At 44.5% G+C, this 24,706-nt stretch overlaps 1 protein-coding gene and 1 long non-coding RNA gene across 3 annotated transcripts in view; both read right to left on the bottom strand.

Annotated features, from left to right (window-relative positions):
* Positions 1-24,706, bottom strand: part of agbl1 (AGBL carboxypeptidase 1) — an 81,649-nt gene that overhangs the window by 32,996 nt on the left and 23,947 nt on the right. For both annotated transcript variants that reach the window (XM_026310719.1, XM_026310720.1), the window contains 6 exons: positions 21,765-21,979; positions 20,704-20,869; positions 20,152-20,219; positions 15,648-15,764; positions 1,025-1,217; positions 441-531 (listed from right to left, as the gene is read on the bottom strand). In XM_026310719.1, the coding sequence (XP_026166504.1) occupies positions 441-531; positions 1,025-1,217; positions 15,648-15,764; positions 20,152-20,219; positions 20,704-20,869; positions 21,765-21,979 (850 nt within the window). The remainder of the gene's footprint in view (positions 1-440; positions 532-1,024; positions 1,218-15,647; positions 15,765-20,151; positions 20,220-20,703; positions 20,870-21,764; positions 21,980-24,706) is intronic.
* LOC113132540 (uncharacterized) lies at positions 8,290-15,436 on the bottom strand. Its single transcript, XR_003295906.1, has 2 exons — positions 14,479-15,436; positions 8,290-9,385 (listed from the first exon to the last, which is right to left on the bottom strand). It is a non-coding gene; the product is annotated as an uncharacterized LOC113132540 (long non-coding RNA).

Below are 24,706 nucleotides of genomic sequence, written 5' to 3'. Positions count from 1 at the left end.
GACATGAGCTAGCACAAAGCATTGCAAGACAGACATGGTTGTGTAGTATCTCTTTTAGTGTTGATGTGTCTATATGCAGTACAAAATCTTGACAAGACTGAATTATCTGTGCATGTTAGTGAACAGCAGTCACAGGCTGAAAATAATCAGATTGACAAGATATCATGTACCCAGAATTTTAAACAAATATGTCTCAGCTGGAATACTAGACTATACAGCATGAACAAGCAAAGTGGATGTCCATTCAACTGACTCAGTTCCACTTGCATGAGAGATGGCAAATGAGATTTTTCACTAAAGCAGGGAATAATGAAAAGATGGTTAAATGGTAAGATAAATGCTCAGTCTCGTGCATAAAATATTGTACACACACACACACACACACACACATATGTGAGCAGGTAAGGACACATGCAGAAAAAAAGCAGCTTTCAGCATACATCGCTTCTTTAACCATGGTCCTGAAGCTGGGGCTAGTGCTGAGGATACAGCTGTTACTGTGGAAGCCACAGGCCTCTAGCTGGGCGGCATCTGGAGGAGAAAAAAGAGAAATTTGAATTTCCATTTCTTAAGAATACGCGGAATAATGTTTTTTAAAACATGTAAGATATATAAAAAATGAAATAAGGCCCTGAACAGGCATCAGTATAAAAAAGTAAAATATAAAATTTGTGCAAACATCACAAAATTGTTTATATATAAACAAAATATAAGTTACTTTCAATGTTCAAATACTTTTTTACATATTTGATATGTAATAAACTTGATGCTCCCTTTTAAGTTTAGCCTCAGTTTATAATTTAATAGTTTGTAGGGATGAGCAGTGCCTCTCTCTTTTATAATAATCACTTTTTACAGAATAGTGATGACATTGCTTGACATCCAGTATTTTACTTTGCGAATGATTGCAGTAAAGATGTGGTCATTTAAAGATACATTATGTTAAACTAACTTATTTTGCTGTTTGTGTCTTAGTGTGGATCTTAGATTTTGTGTACACCATTGCACTGGACCTGGCTCTGACCTTGTGTGTGCCCCTCTGTGGACATTTCTGTCTCTGAGTGAGACACTGAAGAGGACGTAGCTGGATCACTGCCTCTCCTACTTCTGTCCCTCCTGGAGGAGCAAGGAGAGCAACTGTTGAATGACACAGCTTCCTCATCTGATGATGATGATGATGATGAGCTCTCCTCTGTCCCTGAACTCAGATCCAGCTCCTGGGAAACACAGATATCATTTACAGTGAGATCATTTTCTCAAAGGCTAACATGCCCTTGTCTGCTTAAACACCAGCTTCATGCTTTATACTTCATTTGTTTGAGTGTGAATAAACATGTAAACAATCACAACAGATACTTTGTCATGCCTGAGGATGCAGTATGTACACATAAGTATGTGTATTTCCTAATGAAGCTGGATTTCTGTCAGTTACATAAAATATTACAAACTTTAGGTTTTACCTATAAAGTAACCCACTGGCAGTTACTTGTGCAGAATGTATCAGTTCAGCTGTATATGATCTGCTTAATGATAAGGTTCTAAATATTGGTGTCTAAAAGGTTCAATGATATTAAAATTCCCTTTCTGTTTGTCAGTTTGCACATTTCTCAAATTTCTGAGCAGTTTGACACATATCCTGTGAAGCGCTGACAGAGCTGGAAGAACAGGTAGACTGTCTTCTGCAGTTATTTGAGAAACAACATAACAGCGCTAATTGCTGTTTCCTACCCACTCAGGACCAGGATCAGCTGCTCAGGTAAGTGTGGAAACACCCATGGTGACTGCTCAGAATGTGTCAGTATCTGTTTTATTAAGTGTTTTTAAGAATATGATATTATAACCAAAATTGTCTAAGTGTGTTGATACAGTGTTTCTTCATCCAAGTCACAGTGTAAATTCATCTATTTCTGTCCACTATTACAGAGAGGCAGAGAATGAACAGGAAGAGTACAGAGGCCGGATAAATTCCTTCAGTGACTGGAGTCACAAAAATTGCTTCCTACTAAACTCTAAAACCAAGGGGATGGTAGGATTTTCGAAGGTCTAAACCCCTTCCTTATCCAGTCAACATCTGTGGTGCAGACATTGAAGTGTTGCCAGCTCAGTACCTCGGTATTTGACAAGTTGCAAATATTTTGATACTGAAGTGGTGCATCCCCTTAACAACATCATGATGGACCACAGAAGCACCTGCAGTGGACGACTCACCTCACTGTGCTGTAGGACTGATGGATACAGGAAAACTGCTCCCATCATCACTAAAACTGTAAAAGCTTTGCCTGATGGTGCCTCTCTCAGTAGCTGCAGGAGTGCCTTGACAGGACCAACTGGGGTGTTTTTGAACATCAGGACTTGGAGGTGTTCAAGGACAATGACCCAGGAGGTCCAGTGGTTGCTGAAGAAGAGGAACACCATCTTCAGGTCTGGAGACATGGACCACAACATGAGCTAACCTGAAGAGAGGCATCAGGGAGGCCTAGTCAAACTAAAGGAGGAGGATCGAGGATCACCTTGACCCCCACCAGTTTGCGTATAGAGAAAATAGATCTACAGACAGTGTGGCATAGCTAAAACCCTCCATGCCACACTGTCCCACCTGGAGCAGCAGGGGAGCTACGTGTGGCTGCCCTTTGTTAAATATAGCTTGACATTCCACACCATCCTCCCCCACAAACTGGTGGACAATTAGGGGATCTGGGACTTCCACATTCCATCTGCATGTGAACAAACAGTTTCCTGTATGGTCGCAGTCAGAGGGTTAGAGTGGGTCACCACACATCCATGACCCTCATCCTCAGTACCAGCTTCCCACAGGGCTGTGTGGTGAGCGACCTTCTCTACACCCTATATATCTACGACCGCACCCCCACCCACTACATCAACACTATTGTCAAGTTTGTGGATGACACTGGTGGTGGCGCTGATCTCTGGGGGCATGATACAGCCTACAGGGACAATGTGGAGCGGCTGACAGAGTGGTGCAGAGAGTACAACCTGCTCCTCAACACCTCAAAGACCAAGGAGCTCATAATAGACTACAGGAAGAAGAAAATGAACATTCCACTACTAATCAACAGTGGGGACTGTGTGGGGAGGGTGGCGGACTTCCGTAGCCTGGCAAACCAGATGCACTCCTGTCTTAGTGAAAGAATGTGGGTCTGGAACTCCAGTCGTCCAATCAGATACAAACAAGCCAGAGACTGCATTTTCTGAGGGTGCTCAGGAAGAACAACATCACCCAGAGACTGCTGTTATCCTTCTATTGGTGCTCAATAGAGAGCGCACTAACATACTGTATGTTGTACCAGCTGCACAGTGGCTCAGAGGAAATCATCCAGATGGTTATTAACATGGCCCAGAAGACTGTTGGCTGCCGTCTCCTCACATTGGAAGAATTACACAGTTACCACGGTCTCATAAAAGCACAGAACATTGCAAAGGATACTTCTCATCCAGGAAACTCCCTGTTTGAACTGTTGCCATCAGGTAGATGGTACAATCAAGACATGGACAAATAGATTCAAAAACAGCTTCTACCCAACAACAATAACCGCACGTAATTCAGCCAAAACTTAATCAGAAGTGTAATATTCATACTTCCAGTGCAATAAGGGATTGTTATCCTATTTGTTTTTATATTATATATATATTTTCTACTAACGTGTGAATGATGCACTGACCAGATGGCATTTCAATTTCATTGTACATGGTACAATGACATAAAAAATATTCTATTCTATTCTAGTTTGAGGGGTTCACAGTTGCAGCAGATGTTACTATAACAAACAGGACAATCCCAAAATTAGACAAAGTAATCAGACATATACATACACCTTGAGCACTATAAACACATTATCTATGTCCAAAATTCAGTTGATGGAATAGTGTATGGTGAGTGCAGATGGTAGAGGTTGAGGGTGACATGGGTAAAGACAACCCAGTAAAGTATGTGTGCCTGATGTCCAGGTAGTGATTTGAACTGTTGGAGAACAAAATTAAAGTCATAGCTGGTGAAGTATTAGAAGATGTAAAAATCTTTTAAAAATCTGATGCAATATAATCTTAAGTGGTTGTTGAAATTTAAAGAACTTAAGATCCTCTGAATAAACAGGAAATTCCAAGTTCTGAACAGCCGACAGACACAGTGAAAAGACTAGCTAGTCAACAGAGTGGAACGTTTAGCAGCTAAGAGCCAGATATTTTCCTCAGGAGTTGGTAGAGACAAAAGACAGAGGTAAAAGAAAGTAAATACTAGACTTTGATTCATCGGGTGGGAACAAAGACCATTCCAAACTGATCGTGTTGCTCTGTAACAGGGCAGAATGCCAACATTGAAGGATATAAGAGGTGTATATATCAAAGCACAAGTAAAATGTTGTATAATAGAGTGCAGCGCAGGTTATAGCAAGTCCTTTGCATTCTGTGTCAAGTCTGTTCTCACTGAGCTTACATTTGATCAAACTGAACTGAAATCTTTAATGGACACAGATGTCCTCTTTCTCCTCTTTCTGTATAATTAGTCATGTCTACTTCTGCTAATAGACATTTAACAACCATGGAAGTCAGGAGGGTCGTGAAATTAGTGTGCACACTGTGTGTGTGTCCCTCTCTCTCATTTCCTGTCTTTCCCTCAAATCAGTCATGGCCTCCTACAGTAACAGCCTTGTAAGTCACCCTGTCACAACTTTTTCCCTTTCCGAGTTCTTATACTGATTAGTACCCTGCCAAACAATTAAACAGGTGATGACCAGCCATCCACTCTGGCTAATACAATGTTATGGTATAACAACGACACAAATACTCAACATGGCAAACCATATTATTAACTTTGTTTGTGCTAATAGAGTTCCTTATGACGAAAGGGACAAAAATTACAAAGACAACAAATAAAGAATGTATGGAGAAAGACAGCTGAAGAGCTTTGGTATGAGAGCGGTGCCTTTATATCCTACTCAGTAGTTGCATACAACAGTGACTATGTGAAACCTTTTGCCATCGAATGTTTTCTAATGGCATAACATTTAATAACAGTTAGACCTTACAACATTTTATATTATAAATAGTGTAAATGTAAAATATAACATTGTATAGACTCCACTCCACTCCACTACTTGTGTGAGGAAGAAGAGAGTGGAGGGTGAGGTTAGAAGTGGCCAGGCTGGAGGAAAAAAACAGAAAAAGGAGAAAATATATGGACGCAATGTCTTTTCTAGATTTGCCAACTTCATTCAGAAGGTAGCCTACATGAATAATTGCTCTGGAGTAAAACATGCTTTTACTATGAATACATGTTACATTGTTGGCTAAATAATTACACTAGTTACTTAATAGTACCCACAGCAATCTTGATGGTCAGAGTGAAAAAGAGTTGGAGGCAAAAGCAGAAACAGGGCCAGCTGAGGACCTGTGTGACCAGGCAGACAATGAGGGAGAGAGGCCTGCAGTGCTGCCCAGCCTGGCCAAGGAAAAGAGGAAGAGCACTGACATGATGTTAGAAGAGAATTTAAAGAGGGAGGAAGGCAGGGAGATAGATAAAGACAGGGAGAGAGCAGAGAGGAATATCACAGTCTTCTTCCTGAGTGTAGCTCCAGCAACGAGAAGGCTCCCAGCAGACTCGCAGACCTGGATTAAAATAAAAATGCAGGAACCTCTTCATGAGGCAGACTTTGAGGCTGTTTATAGTCAGCAGTCACACAGCTTTATTTTTCTGTAGTGCTGCTTTATTGAATGCTCTTTTTGTTCTGAAATCATTTGCTTTGTTCCTTATCTACCACCCACCTCTGGAATCCATCCCATATGCCACCTCTGTTACTTTATTATTGGATTTATTACTTATTACTATGATTGAGGCATGTTTAGTTGTTTTGCTGTTTTAATGTTAACAGCCAGAGATAAGGCAATAAATATGGATTTATTGTATTTACATGAAAAAATATGTTATAACAATATGTAATATTTAATATAATATTTTAAACAGTATACAGTATTATTGCACACTGTATGACATTAAGAGTTCATGAGAGTGACAGCCTGGTGGAAGAAACTGTCTCTGTCAGGGTTCGTCGGACTTGAGGACCAAAAAGCGCCCACACCACTCTCACGCGACCCCGGAAGTCAAGCTGTCAAGAGAGTTGCCGGGTATGACAGTCTCTGTGTTGTGTGGTTTTGGGCTACAGTGCTCTGTAGCACCTCCCAGAGGGGAGGAGTCTGAACAGTTTGTGTCCAGGGTGTGAGGGGTGTGCAGAGATGCTCCTTCCCTGTTTCCTGATCATGGAGCAGTACAGGTCCTGGGATGGAGGAAAGACTGGCCTCAATGAGCCTCTGTGCAGACTGGATTGTCCGTTGCTGTCTGTTCCTGTCCAGTTTGGTGGCCGATCCAAACCAGACAGTGATCGAAGTGCAGAGGACAGACTGTATAATGGCAGTGTAGAAGGTGACCAGAAACTCCTGTGGAAGGTTAATTAAACCTCCTGAGCTTCCACACAATGTCAGTCTTATCTGGGCCTTTTTCTGGTTGTGGTCTATGTGGGAGGTCCATTTAAAATCCTGGGAAATTGTGGATCCCAGAAACTTTAAGGTTTCCACAGTAGATACAGTGGTGTTGAGAATGGTGAGAAGGGAGGGAGTCGGGGGGCTTTTTCTGAAGTATTAGCTCCACAGTCTTGAATAGGTTCAGCTCTAGATGGTTCTAACTGCATCAGTGGGCCAGCTGTTCCACTTCCCACCTGTATGCGGACTCATCACTGTCCTGGATCAGACTAATGACTGTGGTGTCATCTGCATACTATCGGAGCTCACAGAAGGATCTCCTGATGTACAGTTGTTAGTGTAGAGGACAACAAGCAGTGGAGAGAGGATACCCCTGGGGGGCACCAGTGCTGATGGTCTGGGTCCAGGATGTGATGCTCCCCAGCCTCACTTGCTGTCTCCTGTCATTCAGGAAGCTGACAGGTGGAAGATTTCAGGGTAGATGATGTTGAATGTAGAGATGAAGTCTACAAACAGGATCCTTGTGTACATCCCTGGGAAGTTGAGGTGATGCAGGTAGTAGTGCAGTGCCATGTTGACAGCATCATCTGCTGACCTGTTTGCCGAATAGGCAAACTGCAGGGGGTCCAGAAGGGAGCCTGTGATCTCCTTCAGGTGGCTCAACACCAGTCTTCCGAAGGATTTCATGACCACAGGTGTCAAAGACGACAGTGATTTATTCCTGTGATGGAGGGCTACTTGGGAACTGTAATTATTGTGGGTTGTCTGAAGCAGGCTCTAGGGGATTCATACAGCTCCAGAGAATGGTTGAAGATCTGTGTGAAGATGGCCAGCTCATCAGCACAGACTCTCAGGCAAGAGGGGGACATAAAATCAGGGCCTAGAGCCTTCCTGATTTTTTGTCACTGAAAGTGCTTTCCAACTTCCTCTTCTCAGATCTTCAGTGCAGGCAGGGGGTCTGGGTGGAGTGGGGTAGGGGGTTGCAGGCAGTCAATTCACATGATGTGGGTGAGGTGAGAGGTGTGATGCATCATTGAAATATGCAAAAAAGTATGATTAGTCTACCATCTTCTGTTAATGTCTCACTGAAGTTGTAACATTGTAACAATGTGCACTTGTTCTCTTGTAAGCTAAACCTACTGATTTATTTGTAAAAGTGGTGTTCAGCAGCACCATCAACTCTTCAAACTCTCCCAAGGATATCCTGAAGTTGGTCTGAAAGTACAGCTTTAACTTTTGAACCAGGCAGTTCTCTCCTCCTTTTTTAGTATAGGGTGCACCCATAACTTTCTTTTCGTCATGTTCTTATTTAATTAAATCAGCACAAGGCCATCATCGCTTGATGACAAATCCATTTTTTTGTACTGTGGCTTTTTAGAGCCCATAATCACATATTTGCATTGCATTTGATTTGAATTTTTGTAAAATTCTTTTTTCGTCACTTCTGGTGTGTAAAGGCCTTTAGAAGCAAGTCATGGTGCTCCCTCCACCATACTTCACCTTTATGTTTTGATGTTGGTAAGCTGCGCCCTTCTTGCACAATACATAGTGCTTAGTGTTCTTCCCAAACAATTCAACTTTTGTTTCCTCAGTCCACCAAACATTTTTGCACTAGTATTGTGGATTGCCAAGGTGCTTTATGGCAAACTTCAGGAACACAGCAATGTTTTTTTTTTTTAGAGAGCAGCAGCTTCCTCAGTGGTGTTGTGCCATGGACACCCTGCCTGTTGAAAGAAGTATACATATGGTAGGATCATGAACAGAGATGCTTCCTAGTTCCAGTCTTGTCTTCAAGCAAGCTTCAAGCTCTTACTCATGGATTTTTTTTTTTTTTTTGCCTTTTTGGGGATTCTGTATTGTGCCTTTGGAGTCAACTTGGCTGGCTGCCCACTTCTAAGAGGAGTAGCCATCCTATTAAACCATCCCCACTTATAGGCAATTTGTCCAGTTGTTGACTGCTGGATGCCTAAACACTTTGAGGTGACTTTGTATCTCCTTCAAGCCTTATGCAGATCAACTACTCTTGATTTTAGGCCTACAGAGATCAGAGATCTCCATTTTGAATTCACATCAGCAAATGCTTCTTATGAACAACAAACTTCAAATGTCTTTAATCAAAAAAAAAAATCCCCTTTGCTGCGGCAAAGCCACTGTAACTATTGCTTGGTACCAAAGTTTATTAAATGCAGTACAATGAATGAAATATGGATCGTGGTTGAAGGCCAGTGGTGATGAGTGATGAACCAAAAGAGTCGGCAGGTGTTGGTTTCTCCGACGGCCAGTACCGGTACAGCCGGGCTGATCCTCGGAGATGGAGGTGATATGTCCGTCTCGGGTCCGCAGAGCAATATCTGACGGTGTATGGATCCCTCTGGGGCCTACCAGAGGCCGGGCTCTCTCCAGACTCGGAAAACAGGAAACAGGAGAAAACCAGGTTAATGAAGGAGAGACACAGTAACAGAAAACAGTGCTCGCACCCGAACCTCCTCCGGTGCGGGAGCACAGTAGGTGCCTGTTTAATGACAACGACAGTCAAAATAGTAATCCACAAGAGAGAAAGCGTCCCCCACGCCGAGTCTATTCCTCTTCGTGTGAACAACAGATCAAGAGCTAGCTCCTCCGAGCCGTATCCGCGAAACGAATGAAAAAGTCACTTGCCGTAAGCTGTTGATTCCTCTGATCAAAGCAAACAACTAACAAATGAGCATATACTGCCGAAGCGTGAATCCACACAGGAGTAATGGTAACAAACAATCCGGCGATCTGTGTCCCCACAATCCCTGCTACTTAAGCCAGGTCCGCAGGTGACACAGATCAGTAATCAAACCAAGCTGAGGACATAGCACCCAAAACATTTCCCCTTGTCCCTTCAAAATAAAATCCCGGCACCGGAAACCTGGTCTCCGGGACCTGACAGTATCCCCCCCCTCAATGGTCGACTCCCAACGACCCACCCAGCTGGTCCGGGTGAGCCCGATGAAAGTCAGCTATTAAGGTTCGTCCAGGATGTCCCGTCTGGGGACCCAGGAGCGTTCCTCCGGACCATAACCCTCCCAGTCCACCAGATACTGAACCCCCCTTCCCCGCTTACGTGACTTCAGGAGTCTCCGGACCGTGTATGCTGGACCGCCGTCCACCATTCTAACCGGTGGGGGCGGCTTCACGAGCGGGGACAGGGGGCAGGAGTTCACTGGCTTAATGCAGGAGACATGGAAGGTCGGATGAATCCTCATCGTAGGTGGCAGCTTCAGCGTGACCGCTACGGGGCTTAACACTCGGGATATGGGGAAGGGGCCAACAAACCTCGGGTTCAGCTTAGGCGACGTGGACTTCAGCGGAATGTCCCGAGTGGACAACCATACCCGTTGTCCCACACGATACCTCGGGGGCGCCATTCTTCTCCTGTCAGCCTGTGAGGAGTAGGAAGATACAGAGCGAAGGAGCTGTTGTCTGGCCCTCCGCCAGGCCAGGTGGCAGCGCCGCACCGCCGCAGCAGACAGCACCGTGGAGTCCAGGTCCTGATTTTCGAACAAGGGGGACTGAAAACCATGTACTACCTGGAACGGGGACAATCCAGTGGCTGTGGTGGGGATGCTGTTGTGGGCGTACTCCACCCAAACCAGCTTACTCACCCAAGAGGCAGGGTCGTCTGCACATAGGATCCACAGACCAGTCTCCAGTTCTTGGTTGAGCCTCTCCGCCTGTCTGTTGGTCTGTGGATGGAAACCGGAGGAGAGGCTCACCGAGATCTTCAGGAGCCTGCAGAACTCCTTCCAAAAACGGACGACAAATTGAGGCCCCCTGTCCGAAACAATGTCTTCGGGTAGGCCATGGAGCTGGAACACGTGCTCCACCAGGAGCTGGGCCATGGCTGGGGCTGACGGCAGCTGCGGGAGGGGCACAAAGTGGACCATCTTAGAAAACCGGTCCACGACAGTTAAGATAGTGGTCATACCTCTAGATGCGGGCAGTCCGGTTACAAAATCCAATGAGATATGGGACCACGGGCGCTTGGGTGTCAGTAGAGGGTGAAGCAATCCCGCCGGTGGGCGATGTGTAGATTTGGCCCTCGCGCAGGTCGCGCAGGCGGCGATGTAGCGTCGGACATCCGTCCGTACCGTAGGCCACCAGAACTGTTGCGTAAGTACCTTCAGCGTCCGGTTGATGCCCGGGTGGACATGCAGGTGGGAGTCGTGGCAGAGCTCCAGGACCGTGGAACGGAAACGAACTGGGACAAACAGGCAGTTAGTAGGGCAAGCACTCGGTCTGGCGTTACCTGTAGCTCGAGCGATGTCCCGTTCCAGGGGAATTCTGGCGACCCCCAGGCGTGCAGGAGCAGGAAGGATGAACTTAGGCTCCTCCTCTAACTCAGGAGGGGCGTGGAGTCTCGACAAGGCGTCAGCCTTACTGTTCTGTGACCCCGGTTTGAAAGATAAGGTAAAATCAAAACGTTCAAAAAATATAGCCCACCGGGCCTGGCGGGCATTCAACCTCTTCGCAGACCTCAAATACTCCAAGTTCTTGTGGTCAGTAAAAACAGTAAAAGGGTATTTGGCCCCCTCCAGCCAGTGTCTCCACTCCTCTAAGGCCAGCTTGACCGCTAACAGCTCCTTGTTGCCCACGTCATAATTCCTTTCAGCTTCCGAAAGCTTCTTCGAAAAAAAAGCACAAGGATGAATCTTAGAATCCTCTGGGTCCCTTTGGGAGATAACTCCCCCCACCCCTGTGTCGGAAGCATCTACCTCCACCAAAAACGGCAGGTCCGGCTTCGGGAACCTGAGGAGGGGCGCAGAGGTAAACAGGTTCTTCAGATTGTCAAATGTCTCTTGGGCGTCACTAGACCAAGAGAAACGGCTCTTGGTGGAGGTTAGGCAGTGAAGAGGGGCCGCCACCCCACTGTAATTCTTAATGAATCTCCTATAAAAATTTGCAAATCCCAGGAAACTCTGCAGCTGCTTCCTGGAACTGGGGGTTGGCCACTCCTTTACTGCTCGTACCTTGTCTGGGTCCATCGAGATCTCACCTGGTTGGATCACGAACCCAAGGAACGAGGTTTTCCGGGTGTGGAACTCACATTTCTCCAGCTTAGCGTACAGGCGATTCTGCAGCAGCCGCTGCAAAACAGCCCGTACGTGCTGGATGTGTTCGGCCTCAGAATTGGAGTAGACAAGTATGTCGTCCAAATAAACAAAGATGAACTTGTTCAGCATGTCTCCAAGTACATCATTGACCAGATTCTGGAACACGGCGGGAGCATTGGTTAGCCCAAACGGCATTACCAAATACTCGTAATGGCCCGACGAGGTGTTAAAGGCCGTCTTCCATTCGTCACCCTCTCTGATACGCACCAAGTGGTAGGCATTCCTTAAGTCCAGCTTGGTGAAAATCTTAGCATCCTGGAGAAGCTCAAAAGCTGAAGCTAGCAGCGGGAGGGGATATCTATTCTTAATTGTGATGTCGTTCAACCCCCGGAAATCTAAACAGGGCCTCAAATCCCCGTCCTTCTTATCAACAAAAAAGAACCCCGCCCCTGCAGGAGAACGGGAAGGTCTAATAATCCCTGAGGCTAAGGACTCCTGAACGTATTTTTCCATAGCCTCCTTCTCCCCTCGAGACAGGGGATACAAGCGGCCCTTGGGGGGAACCGCCCCGGGGTAAAGGTCTATGGAACAATCACAAGGTCTATGGGGTGGAAGGGACATTGCCCTATCTTTGTTGAATACCTCTTGAAGGTCGTGATAGTATGCTGGAACCAGGGACAAATCGGGTGTATACCCGACTGGCGGCTGAACCCGTTCAGCCGTGACAGCGTTGTGTAGACAGGTGCTGTGGCAGGATGGGCTCCAATACAGTATCTTGCCCGAGTTCCAGTCTATATGGGGGTTGTGTCTCTGTAACCATCCGATCCCCAGAACCACCGCAGGACTGGGCGTGTCGATTACATGGAAAGTCACCTTCTCCTGGTGATTATCTATAACTAGAAACACAGAGTCAGAAATCTCGGTAACACGGTGTAATCTCACTTCATTAAGTGACCTCACCTCCAACAGACGTGAAAGACTAGTAGTCCCAACACCCAACCTGGGTAACAGTGTCCTGGAGATAAAATTAACATCAGCACCAGAGTCAATTAAAACCTCCCACCTTAAACGATTTGGTGGCGATCCTAAGAACACCGTTGTGAGGACACGAGTCCCAACTCGAGGGCTTTCTGTGTGGCTCAGCAGGGCCCCCCCTGGTCCTGCTGAGCCTTCCCTTTTCCTGGACAGGTTGCTGCGGTGTGTCCCTCCCCACCGCAGTAGAAGCACAGATGCAACCTTCGTATTCGGTCAAGTTCCTCTGCCTCCACACGGCCCCGGTCGAGCTGCATCGGGACCGAATCCTCGGTAGGTGTTGCCGTTCCCGGTCCCGGCCTATATGGTCTCCAAACCTCTCGACGTCTTCCAGTTCCACGAATCTCCATCTGTCGTTCAAGGTAACGTTGATCTAGGCGAGAAACCGTGTCAATGAGGTCGTCTAAGCTATTAGGCTTAGGTTGATGAGCTAAATCGTCTTTTAATCGTTCATTGAGGCCTCATAAAAATGATCATAAAGAGATGCCCGATCCCAAGGGCTCTCCTCCACCAACATCTGAACCTGAACAATGTACTTGCGTAATGGCAGAATGCCTTGCTTGAGTCTGGCGAGTCGAGTTGTTGCCTCCACCTCCGGCCGAACCGGGTCAAAAATGCGAACCAATTGTTTTCCGAATTCCTCGAACGAGGCGCAGCATGGCGCTCGGCGCCTCCACGCCGCAGTTCCCCACTTTGCCGCCTCTCCGTCCAGGTACGATAGCGTATATGCTACCTTAGCCTGTTCATTTGGAAAACTAGAGGGCTGCATAGAAAAGTTTAGTTCACATTGGGTTAAAAATGTGCGACTCACCCCTGCTTCCCCGTTGTAGCGGGCTGGGTGAGACAACTTAAGTTCGCCTGTTCCTCCGGTAGTGGAGCAGGACCCTGGGCAACTACTGGCTGCCGAGCGGAAAAATCCCGTAGCAGCTGGGACATTTGTCCTGCAATCTCGTCCACAGACTGGGAAATGTTATTTAACTTCTCTTTGTGGGCAAAAAGGGCAGACTCCACTCCAGACTTCCAGGGCACCGATGCAGGCGAAGTGTGATCCATGTTCTGGCTGGATTGTTCTGTCATGATTTGTGTATCAATTTGTATGGATCACAACCCCGTCTAACACAAGTGCCCAGGACACAGAAGCAGATTATACCAAAGTTTATTAAATGCAGTACAATGAATGAAATGTGGATCGTGGTTGAAGGCCAGTGGTGATGAGTGATGAACCAAAAGAGTCGGCAGGTGTTGGTTTCTCCGATGGCCAGTACCGGTACAGCCGGGCTGATCCTCGGAGATGGAGGTGATATGTCCGTCTCGGGTCCGCAGAGCAATATCTGACTGTGTATGGATCCCTCTGGGGCCTACCAGAGGCCGGGCTCTCTCCAGACTCGGAAAACAGGAAACAGGAGAAAACCAGGTTAATGAAGGAGAGACACAGTAACAGAAAACAGTGCTCGCACCCGAACCTCCTCCGGTGCGGGAGCACAGTAGGTGCCTGTTTAATGACAACGACAGTCAAAATAGTAATCCACAAGAGAGAAAGCGTCCCCCACGCCGAGTCTATTCCTCTTCGTGTGAACAACAGATCAAGAGCTAGCTCCTCCGAGCCGTATCCGCGAAACGAATGAAAAAGTCACTTGCCGTAAGCTGTTGATTCCTCTGATCAAAGCAAACAACTAACAAATGAGCATATACTGCCGAAGCGTGAATCCACACGGGAGTAATGGTAACAAACAATCCGGCGATCTGTGTCCCCACGATCCCTGCTACTTAAGCCAGGTCCGCAGGTGACACAGATCAGTAATCAAACCAAGCTGAGGACATAGCACCCAAAACATTTCCCCTTGTCCCTTCAAAATAAAATCCCGGCACCGGAAACCTGGTTTCCGGGACCTGACAGTGTTGCTGGGTGTGGAATTAGAAGGTCAGTGGTTCAACTCTACTGTGAAGAACAATTTTTTATTGTTTTTATAGTAGTATAGTAGTCAATTTCAACAATTTTTTGAGACATCACATCAACTTCAAGGTCTGACTCTTCATTTGCTGCCTAATATATCTCACCCCTTGACAAGTGATGTTGTAATTTACATGTTATTCACTTAATCTGTCCATGGATTTCTTCGTTGGTGCTGTCACAATGTACTGTACATGATCAACGTGTGGAGGATAGCACAAGGCAAAAGAAGATGAAAGATGAAATTGTACTGGTCTGTCATCATGAAGACTGCTACACAAGACCAGATTACGCAGACATTACGCAGACATTTTTTTTAGAATTGATTGAACTGATACAACTTTGCCATAGTTTTTTACTGGGACAAATAAATGCATTATTCCAAATCATCATGAAATACTTTCCCATTACAACTTAAACATGGGCTGCAGACCATGATGCTGACCCAGACTGTTAACCTGCTGGCTATAAGTCAATATTCAGAGAAAATTTTCTCCTTTCTTTGCCCCTTGTCCATTTTTTCTGTTTTCAACCACTTTGCACTGAAGAGATTAATTGTGTATTTTGAAGTAATGTGAGGACTTTCACAGGACTATTGAAACCTCTTGAGTATGTTTGAGAAATGTCAACCCAACAAACAAACTTCTCCTAGAACCCATTACAAACATTTCAGAAATAAGAAAATGCTGATGAATCTAACAAAATCTTAAATTGCTTGTACAAGGCAGTTAATGTAAGTCTCTGCAGAAAGTGACAAAGTGACCATCAAACACAAACACACACCATGAAATACAGACGTAAAAACACAGGTGCACACACACACATTCTTGCATAGCTATCTTTGTGAGGACACTCATAGACATAATGCTTTCCCTAGACCCTAACCATAATCCTAACCATCACAACTAAATGCCTCACCCTAACCCTAACCTAAACCTAATTCTAACCCTAACCCTAAAACCAAGTCTTAACCCTCAAACAGGAGTCTGAGAAAAGTGAGGACCAGGAAAATGTCCTCACTTTGATAGAAATATGCTAAAAATGGTACTCACAAAGATGGCTCTACAAGTACACACACACACAAATATGTGTACCTTGAAATCATGTGATAGTTCAGGACAGAGGCTGGCATACTGTGGCAGCACCTCTTTGGGTCTGTCTGGTTCAGGACGAAGACGAAGTTTGTTCGGGTCAGTCTCCAAATCCTCATCCTGGATAAAGAAACATGCAGACAGATGTGTGTGTATGTAAATAATTTTTTACAGTTTTTATTTGATGTTCACATGTTCACATCAAACCTTATTAAAATATTACAGCTTTTGAATTGCTGGAAATTCAATTCAGGTGTCCTTTGATTCAAACAACAAGCCAAAGAACAACCTGATGCTAGTCATGGCCAAGTTAATTTTCTACTAGAATTCTTTTTGATAATGCTAGTGATGAATGATAATGTACAGGGTGGGCCATTTATATGGATACACCTTAATAAAATGGGAATGGTTGGTGATATTAACGTCCTGTTTGTGGCACATTAGAATATGTGAGGGGGCAAACTTTTCAAGATGGGTGGTGACCATGGTGGCCATTTGGAAGTCGGCCATCTTGGATCCAACTTTTGTTTTTTCAATAGGAAGAGGGTCATGTGACACATCAAACTTATTGGGAATTTCACAAGAAAAACAATGGTGTGCTTGGTTTTAACGTAACTTTAACGTAACTTCCTATTGAAAAAACACCCTGTAGTTTGCTTTTACACCAGCTTGGAGACTCATCTGGGATGAAACTTTGGTAAGGTCTTAAAGATGTGATGCAGGAGACATCTGCTGCACTGAACTGAACAGAGATAGAAACAGTGGGAAAAGATCAAGATATAATTCCAGCTTTTGTAACGCCTGTTACTTCCTTCTTAAATTGCGTTGTTTTTTTTTTTTTTATTTTAAATCCTCCTCTGTTATATTGGCTTTTTCATTTGTCACACTTGTTCTTTCAGTCACTGCCCCCGCAGCTCTTCTCCCACAGTTTCCCACACTCTCTCCTATTGTGGGATTGCCTACACTTTATTTTCCTCCTTTATCTCGTTTTTTCATAATTTTATACATCTCCCCTCCCTGCTCTTCTTACATCACTTCCGAACTATTATCAGTATCCTCTCCTCAATGGTACTCCCCAGCCTCCTAACCTCAAGTTCAAATTTTTGTAGTGGTTTGAGCAACTGATCAGGATGATCCATGTGCTCCCTCCATCAGGTAGGAGACCCTGGGGTAGAGCATACTGTGTGCTCTGTATAAGTAGAATTTGAGTTGAAGTTGAATTCATTGAAGTATTTACATCAAAGTGGTATTTACATCAGGAACACGCAAGTATTACCTTCACCTCAATATGCAGACTCTGGTAAATGTGCAGTGGGCTGCTGTGGAGCAAATGTGGATCATCAGTAGATTGTTTGTCAGTGGTGATCAAGAAGCAGTGAAAATGTCAAGCATTACTGGGATTCGCATGTGAACCTGCTAAAATAAGGTGGACTGTAAAAGCCCCAGTTATAATCTCTGCTGCACTGGTACGCTGTGTGAGTCTGTTCAGTCTTTGTGTAAAACATGTTGTATGCTGTAACATGCTGTAAAAAGAACAGTCTCTAATGTAGAGCTGGTGTCCATTTGTTTTAATGCGACACATTTATTCTGATGTTTTTTTTAACTGAAATTATTCAGTTAGGTAGTATTATTGTCATTTTTTGTTCAATGGCAACATATTTTCATGTGCTGCAGATATTTTATACAAATCCCCAAGAAGGAAAAGAAGGACCTGCATGTGGTTTGCCTACGCCTTGCCAATGCCTTGGGATCAGTGCCACATGAGATACTTTGGATGGCATTCAATTTCATCCAGGTCCCAGAGAACATAATAAAGCTGGCCAGGACATTCAGTTCTGCCTCAGTACAGAGGAAAGCACGACAGCCTGGTAGCAGCTGGAGATTGGAATAATGGCAAGCTGCACAATCTTTCCTCTGATATTCAACACGGCCATCAAAAGCCTTGGACGTTGGAACAGCTCTGCACTCACTGATACAGAAGAGGTACAGGTGGAACATCTCAGGCAAGAACATCTCAGGAACATCTCAATGGCCTTAAACAAATGAAGAACGCAGCTCTTCCAGGGATGTTGAAGTTGTGTTGCTTCTACTTTGGGCTGCTGCCTCATCTCATGTGGCCAATTACCATCTATGAGGTCACCTTATCCCATGTCAATTGACTGGAGAGACTGGTGAATGCCCAAGGAAGTGTCTTGGGCTACCAAGATGTTTGACCAGTGAAGGACTGTACGTCAACTGAGTTCTGTCCGAGGCTTGGGGCATGTGCAAAATATACCAGAGGAGGATTTGGGTTAGGAGCAACACCCACATGGGAAAAAGGCTACTCCAACTGAACAACGTCACATGGTGATGGTGGAGATGTAATGCCAGGAGGAAGCAGCCCGATGTGCCAAAGCAGTCACCCAAGCCCAGCTAGGCCAGTGGATGAGGTAAGAAACTCAATTTCCCACCAGAGATTGCTGTGACCAACCTGTGTCAATATCTGGTTCTGTGGTCCAACTCCTTCCGGTGTGTCTTCATTGTTAAGCTAACGCCCCTTTGGGAAGATGCAATCGATGAAGGGTATAAAAGGAAACAGCTGCGCTATACCAACCTGGCAGCTGAGGCAGAGGAAAAAGGCTGGAGTGTGAAGGTGCATCCAGTTGAGGTGGGCTACAGGGGCTTCATAGCCACGTCCACTGCAAGGCTTCTGAAGGAATTGGGCATCAGAAGGCAGGCCCAGAGGAAGACCATCAAAGAACTTGCCACAGTTTCTGAAAAGAGCAGTCACTGGCTGTGGCTGAAAAAATGAAGACAGTGCATGGAGTCAAATGGCCACTTAGTCTGCATGCGGCACATGCCCAGGTCTGATCTGTGGTGGGCCTGCATTGGCGGAGGATGCCTTGTGGTAAATGGCCGAAATGCCCAGTAAAGCCGAGGTACACAACTGAAGATGTGTCCCATAGAAGAAAATATCACTAGCTGGTCATTGATGAAACACTCCAACCAGGATGATGCCTTAGAACCCACTTTGGGTGGATGCTGGGTTGAGTCATTTGGAATTGCAACACCTCAATTAAAAGTAATTCCCACCTCCAGTGAGAGTGATCTCACATCTCCTCCATGAAAGCAAAGCATACAATACACACGCACGCACAGAGCAGTGGGCAGCCAATGGTGCCTTGCCTAAGGGTCTCACTTCAGTCATGGTATTGACTGCCCTCAATTCCTGCCAGTCCTGAGACTTGAACCCAACTTGACGTTGTACATTGACAATAAAGCTTCTTCTCTAAATGCAGACACACACAAAGGGCTAGGCAGAGCGAGGTTGCGGCACAGTTCATGAAAACTAAGTCAAAATCGATTAATCGATACATACATACTCCGCGAGACCCATACTCCGCAAGAACAGAACCACAGAACCAAGGTGGTTGAGGAGGACTTGAAACAGACTGTTCTGGAGGGTAGCCTCATTAACAGACTCCACAGCTGAGGACAGGGGCTTTTCAGTAGGGGGGTCCCAAAGTCGAGGCGAAATCAGGGGTCATTTGGTGCAGTGACCCCTAAGTCGAACTGAAAACTATGGCAATTCTAGAGGATTGCCATGCATGTAGACAGGAAGCCGGGGCCTTTCAGAAGGGTGGCCCCTCAAGCAGACAGGAAGTTGGGGCCCCTCAGGAGGGAGGCCCTAAAGTCAAACTGGACTGGGGCTTCTCTGGTGGGTGGCCACTGAGGCCTGAAAGCTAGCTCTGACCAGCCAACCAGTGCTGGGACTGTAGCAGTGGCAGTATTGATGATCTTGACCACCAAATTGCATAGGTGCTTTGTCAGTGACCCTGACAGTTGATCCACACAGGACATTAGGATTAGTGGTGGTGCCAGTGGCCTCAACCAGGGTCAAGGGTGTCAGCAGAGATGAAGTTGTCAATGCACTGAGGTCTAAAGGCTTGAACTGTAGTCTCAGCAGGGACATTGACTTCGGGACATTGACTTCGGCACACTGAGGTGTAGTGAGATCATAGCCAAATTTGCAGACTCAGATTCGTGGATGAGTTTCGTGTCAGGATTTTAATCATGTTTTTATAAATGCTTACAGTCACAACATGCTGACATCTACCAATTAAAAGTAACTATATTAAAAATATTAATTTTATTGGTTTAATCATTCTGGCACCATATATGCAACACCAAAGAATTGTCATTGGTTAGTGACGTGAAACCCCTGTAGATAGGGGTAGACTCATAATAAATATTTTATTAAAAAGTCTGTGGAAACCTACAGGGGATATTTTGCATTCTCTGAGCTCATCAAATAACTGCTTACTAAAGATTCAGTTACTGTCCTGTCTTTATTTATGTTACCTCCTTGGTGGACAATGAAAGAATCACAATTCATTTAAAATTTTTCAGTGTATTAGTGCATCAAAAATAAATCTAAAAGAGTGGACCTTAGTATAGACCATTCCTGAGGTCCAAAAAGGGCTTAAATTAGATACACAAACTCATAAACACAGAGCCACAAACTTACATAGTCTCTGCTGTCTGCCTCCTGATTACTTTCAGCCTCTTCTTCATCACTCTCCTCACTGCACTCATCTGGATATACAGATAAAACACATTAAAACATCCATCCTCTGTATATCTAAATCCACTCATGTATTTCACTAAAGTTGGCACTGTAGAGCTGTAACACATTCAGTCTGACATTTGCAGAGAATTTTTTACTGTTCTTTGTTACTGGGCAAAAATAATATCCAGACATTCATACAATGTCATGCAGCACGAATAAACAAATCAATAAGTAAAAGGTAGATGGGAAGATGAAGAAATAAAATTAGTTGGACCCACAAAAATGTAGGTTATTTCACTTTGATCATAGGAAAGTTGTACAGTGACTATGAACTCTAATGACAAGAGATGAAACTTTCCCCAGAAAAAACACTACAGTGCATTGTAATATATATAACACTATATGTTAATTTATATAAATAACCAAATAAACAAAACATGAACAGATGCAAGAAAGTTCCTCAAACAGCATTCATTCAAAGGTGCTTCTGATCAGAAGTGAACACTGAACCTGGTGCCATGCCCACATTAGGACAAGCATCTGGTCTTCCTGGCAGTGGGAAGGTGTATGCAGACTGATCTGATGTCAGTGGTAGAGTAGTTTTAGGAAGACACTTCCTCATCAGCTGCACAGAGCGCTCCACCAGAGACTCCAGACCTTTACTCATCAAACGAGTCTGTACAGAAACAAACATAAAGAACATGGAAGCAACATGTTAGACTTATTACTAGCTGATTAATGGACTGCTGGAGAATGTTGTCCATCAGGTGGCCCTCCAGGGCCTGTCCTCAAGTTGGTTCTGGCAGTGCTGTACAGTGCATTGTCTCCTGTCCTGAAGGCCAAGTTTTGAGCTCTGAACAAAGTGTGGACTCGTCATTCAGGATTTCCTGTTTGCAGTCCTGTGGCTGGAAGAGAGCATTTTCGGTTGAAAACCACTGGTGATTATGTGGACGCCCTGGGTATAGGCCCTCCATTGTTTGTTGACGATGCTCTGAAGGTGTCCGAGCGTAGTGCTAACATTAGGATGCAGCAGAGTGTAAACAGCAGTAACAATGACTACTGTTAGCTCCTGTGGCAGATAGAATGGCCTGCACTCAACAGACAGGGTTTCTAGGTCCGGTGAGCAGTGGCTATCTATTGTTTTGCTATTTGAACACCAGTCTTCAAACACAGAGTCCTCCACCTCTGCTCTTGCTGGAGGCTTTATTCCAGTCATAGCTATGCATTGTCCAGCCCGTTAGCATCGGGGATTCCTGAGTGTGGCCAGGATTCCTTCACAATCGACAGACAACACTCACGAATGAGACCGTTGTAGGCTATCTGCGATTGCAACTCCACTTTGTTGGTGAGGGATCTGGCATTGGTGAGAAAGACCGATGGTAGAGGAGGTCTGTGTGACTGTAGTCTGTTTCTATCGATTTAAACAGAGGTGTGTCATTTAGCTGGATCAGGTCTGACAACCAGGGAGAGATACTGACACCCAGATATCTAACGTTGTCTGACTGAAGAGGAGATGTAAACGAATATTGGAAGTCACAGGTAACATGTAATACTGTATTGTTTTGATTTACCTGTGTAGTTTGGTATAGCATTCTGATGCCTCCCTGGGATATGAAAGCCTGTCTTCCCGCAGTAATGTTGGTAACCTTATGGAGGCAGTGCAGCAGCGTGTGACAGACTGCTATAGCTATGTTGCTATGTTGAGTATCCTTGCTGCACCAGTCCTCGTAAAGCCGCAAAAGTCCAGTGGTGTAGCCCTTGGATACCACTGAGCAAATGTTAGCCTCTGCAAGGGAGACACAGACAGAGAGGGAGAGAAGAATATCAGTATGTTCACCTCATTCATCCTTCCGCTGTTGACATCTACTGTGATAATGGCTGACTGAACAGAATGTGGACTGAGCAAATCCAATCCACATAAGATCCAGCAATGTATGTACTCAAGACTAACGAAAGAACAAAAAACTGTTTCCAAACTACACTACCCTCCAAAAGTATTGGAACAGTGAGGCCAATTCCTTAATTTTTGCTGTAGACAAAAAACATTGGGTTTTGACATCAATAGATGAATATGACACAAGGGATCAACATTTCAGCTTTTATTTCTAGGTATTACATTGACGGTTCAAACAACAAAAACCACAGAGCTGTCTATGGGTGAAAAAAAAGCCATTGTGAAGCTGAGAGACCATAGCCAGTACAACCATTTGGAATCTCATGAAGAACAAAGAAACCATTAGTGTACTAAGTAACAGACTTCGAACAGACCAAGGAAAACAGCAGCAGTTGACGACAGAAACATTGTGAGAGCTGTAAAGAAAGACCCTAAAAGTTTACAGCAAACTAATCCCATGAGCAGTCTATAGTGCCCTATTTTTTTACTGTTTGATACAAACTAGAAGTTTTTCAAGGAATTACTGAACATTGTAAACTTACTAAACTAATGAACTAAATCAACTATATACAGTATTTGTGCACTGTAATACCGACTCCTGTTTTTGTGCACCAAAAAGCTCAAAAATGGGCATGCCCAAAAAAAAAATGCCTGTAACCATTAAAGATTATAGTCATGGCCCTGACCTCATCTTAAAGCTAATACTTATTTTATATCAAAAAGCCAGAACAGATCTAAGTTTTATTTCACCAAGCACATATAATCACAAATTCAGTGAAAAAAAGGATTGAAAATGATTATTCTGAATTGGCATACTTTATGTAGTGGAGGGGGCTGTAATGGTATGCAATTAGGCAAGACCTGAGGACCAAATGCCAAATGTAACACCAGAGTCTCTCTGGCAGTGCATTCTGGTTCTTCACCTCTGTGCAAAATGAAGAGTATTCACAGCAGCAACGTCCACAAAATTATCTAGCTTTTGACTCCACCATTTGTCAACAGTAATGAACTGGAAAAGCTGAACATTACTCCAGAATCTGCTGCTTTAGAGGCTTAATCTTGCATAAATAGTCAAATAGTGTATCTTTAAATTTTTCAGTCTCAGAATCTAAATACAGATCACTGAGATGTACAGTACAGTAGAGAAGTTTTAGGAATTTATGTTTTAGATTCTTAACACACAACACCATCAGGTGTCTGATTGATCTCAGAGTTATTGTGCAGCCCATTGTGAAGCACAACAATCCCATAAAGAACCCACTGGAGTTCATGAAGAACTATTTTCAGGGGCAAGCAGATGGTCTGACCCCCAGAGAGCCCGGATCTTGGCAGTGTGGAGTCGGTCTGGGACCAAATGAAGAGACAGAAGACACTGGGACAGGCTGAGTCAACAGAAGAACTGCAGCAGCTTCTCCAAGGTACCAGGAGAAACTGTGTGCAGGTCAAACCCAAGAGAACTGCTGATGGTTTTAGGGCACAGCTGGCTTGCTCTCCATTTCTTTTTTCCTATGCTTAATCTCCCTTTAGACTGACCCAGACCTTCATCACATATATTCCTACTGTTACATGAAAAAAATGGTTGCGATGAAATGAAGGGTAATTTATCTTTTTATGCATCTCAGATGATGAAACATTTGCATTTAGCACCATCCTTAAGACAAAATAAAAGAAATAAAACACATACTAAAAAAATCTGTATGTTTCTCATTCTGTAGGTATCACTGGCAGCCGTCAGACTGTTAGTCTTCCTAACAAAAACATCCAATTCTGACCCTAACCCTGAAATGACACTTTTTCCTGTTGGGATGGATTTCGACCAGAACACATGCACAGTCAGTGTCTCTTTCAAAGATAACAACCGTAGCTAACAACCTATAAGTCTTCCCAGTGCAATGCACTCAAGGAGAATGAATCAGTGCCACACCAGACTGGAGGAAAGAAACATATTAAAGAAAGCCAGAGAGAGGGGGAGATTTTGGAGAAGAGGCGATGTGTGATATACTGTGTACTGTACATGAAGCCAAAATGGAAGGAAAACAATTGACGGTGATTTATGTTTGTATACAGGAGCCAACACTATAAAAGCAGGACAACTTAGTTTTCACCAATGTCTCACACAATGAATTAGTATGTGAAGGAGAGAGAAATACACAGACTCAGCCACACATACACATGCATAGATCCAACAGGTGCCCAGGTTGTAAATACTACAGGACAAGAAAAAAAGAGCAAGAGTCACCCCTACAGACGAAAGATGCTAATTACAATAACTCAAACTGCTCTAAGTTACATACAGTAACCATATGTAGAGGAGGACAGGGAACCTTGGGCCTTGGTCTAACTTGTCATTTATAATACAATCACAGAAGAAAATTTAGCACACGCACACTCACACACACACACACACACACACACACACGCACACACACACACATACACCAGGTCTTAAATACTTAGACCACAAACAACAAAAGATAAATGTCAATTTCATTCACATAGAAACATTTACATATCCCCAGCTATAAACTAACTTGAAACCTTTTAATTATATGTAAATTCTACTCTGTGATGTACAGCCACCAGGTTCAGCAGTTTCTTTTGTGTTGTTCCTTCTAGTTG

The sequence above is a fragment of the Mastacembelus armatus genome, chromosome 6 (genome assembly GCF_900324485.2).
Source record: "Mastacembelus armatus chromosome 6, fMasArm1.2, whole genome shotgun sequence".
In the NCBI taxonomy this organism is placed as follows: Eukaryota; Metazoa; Chordata; class Actinopteri; order Synbranchiformes; family Mastacembelidae; genus Mastacembelus; species Mastacembelus armatus.
This window is presented reverse-complemented; position numbering and strand designations above follow the sequence as displayed.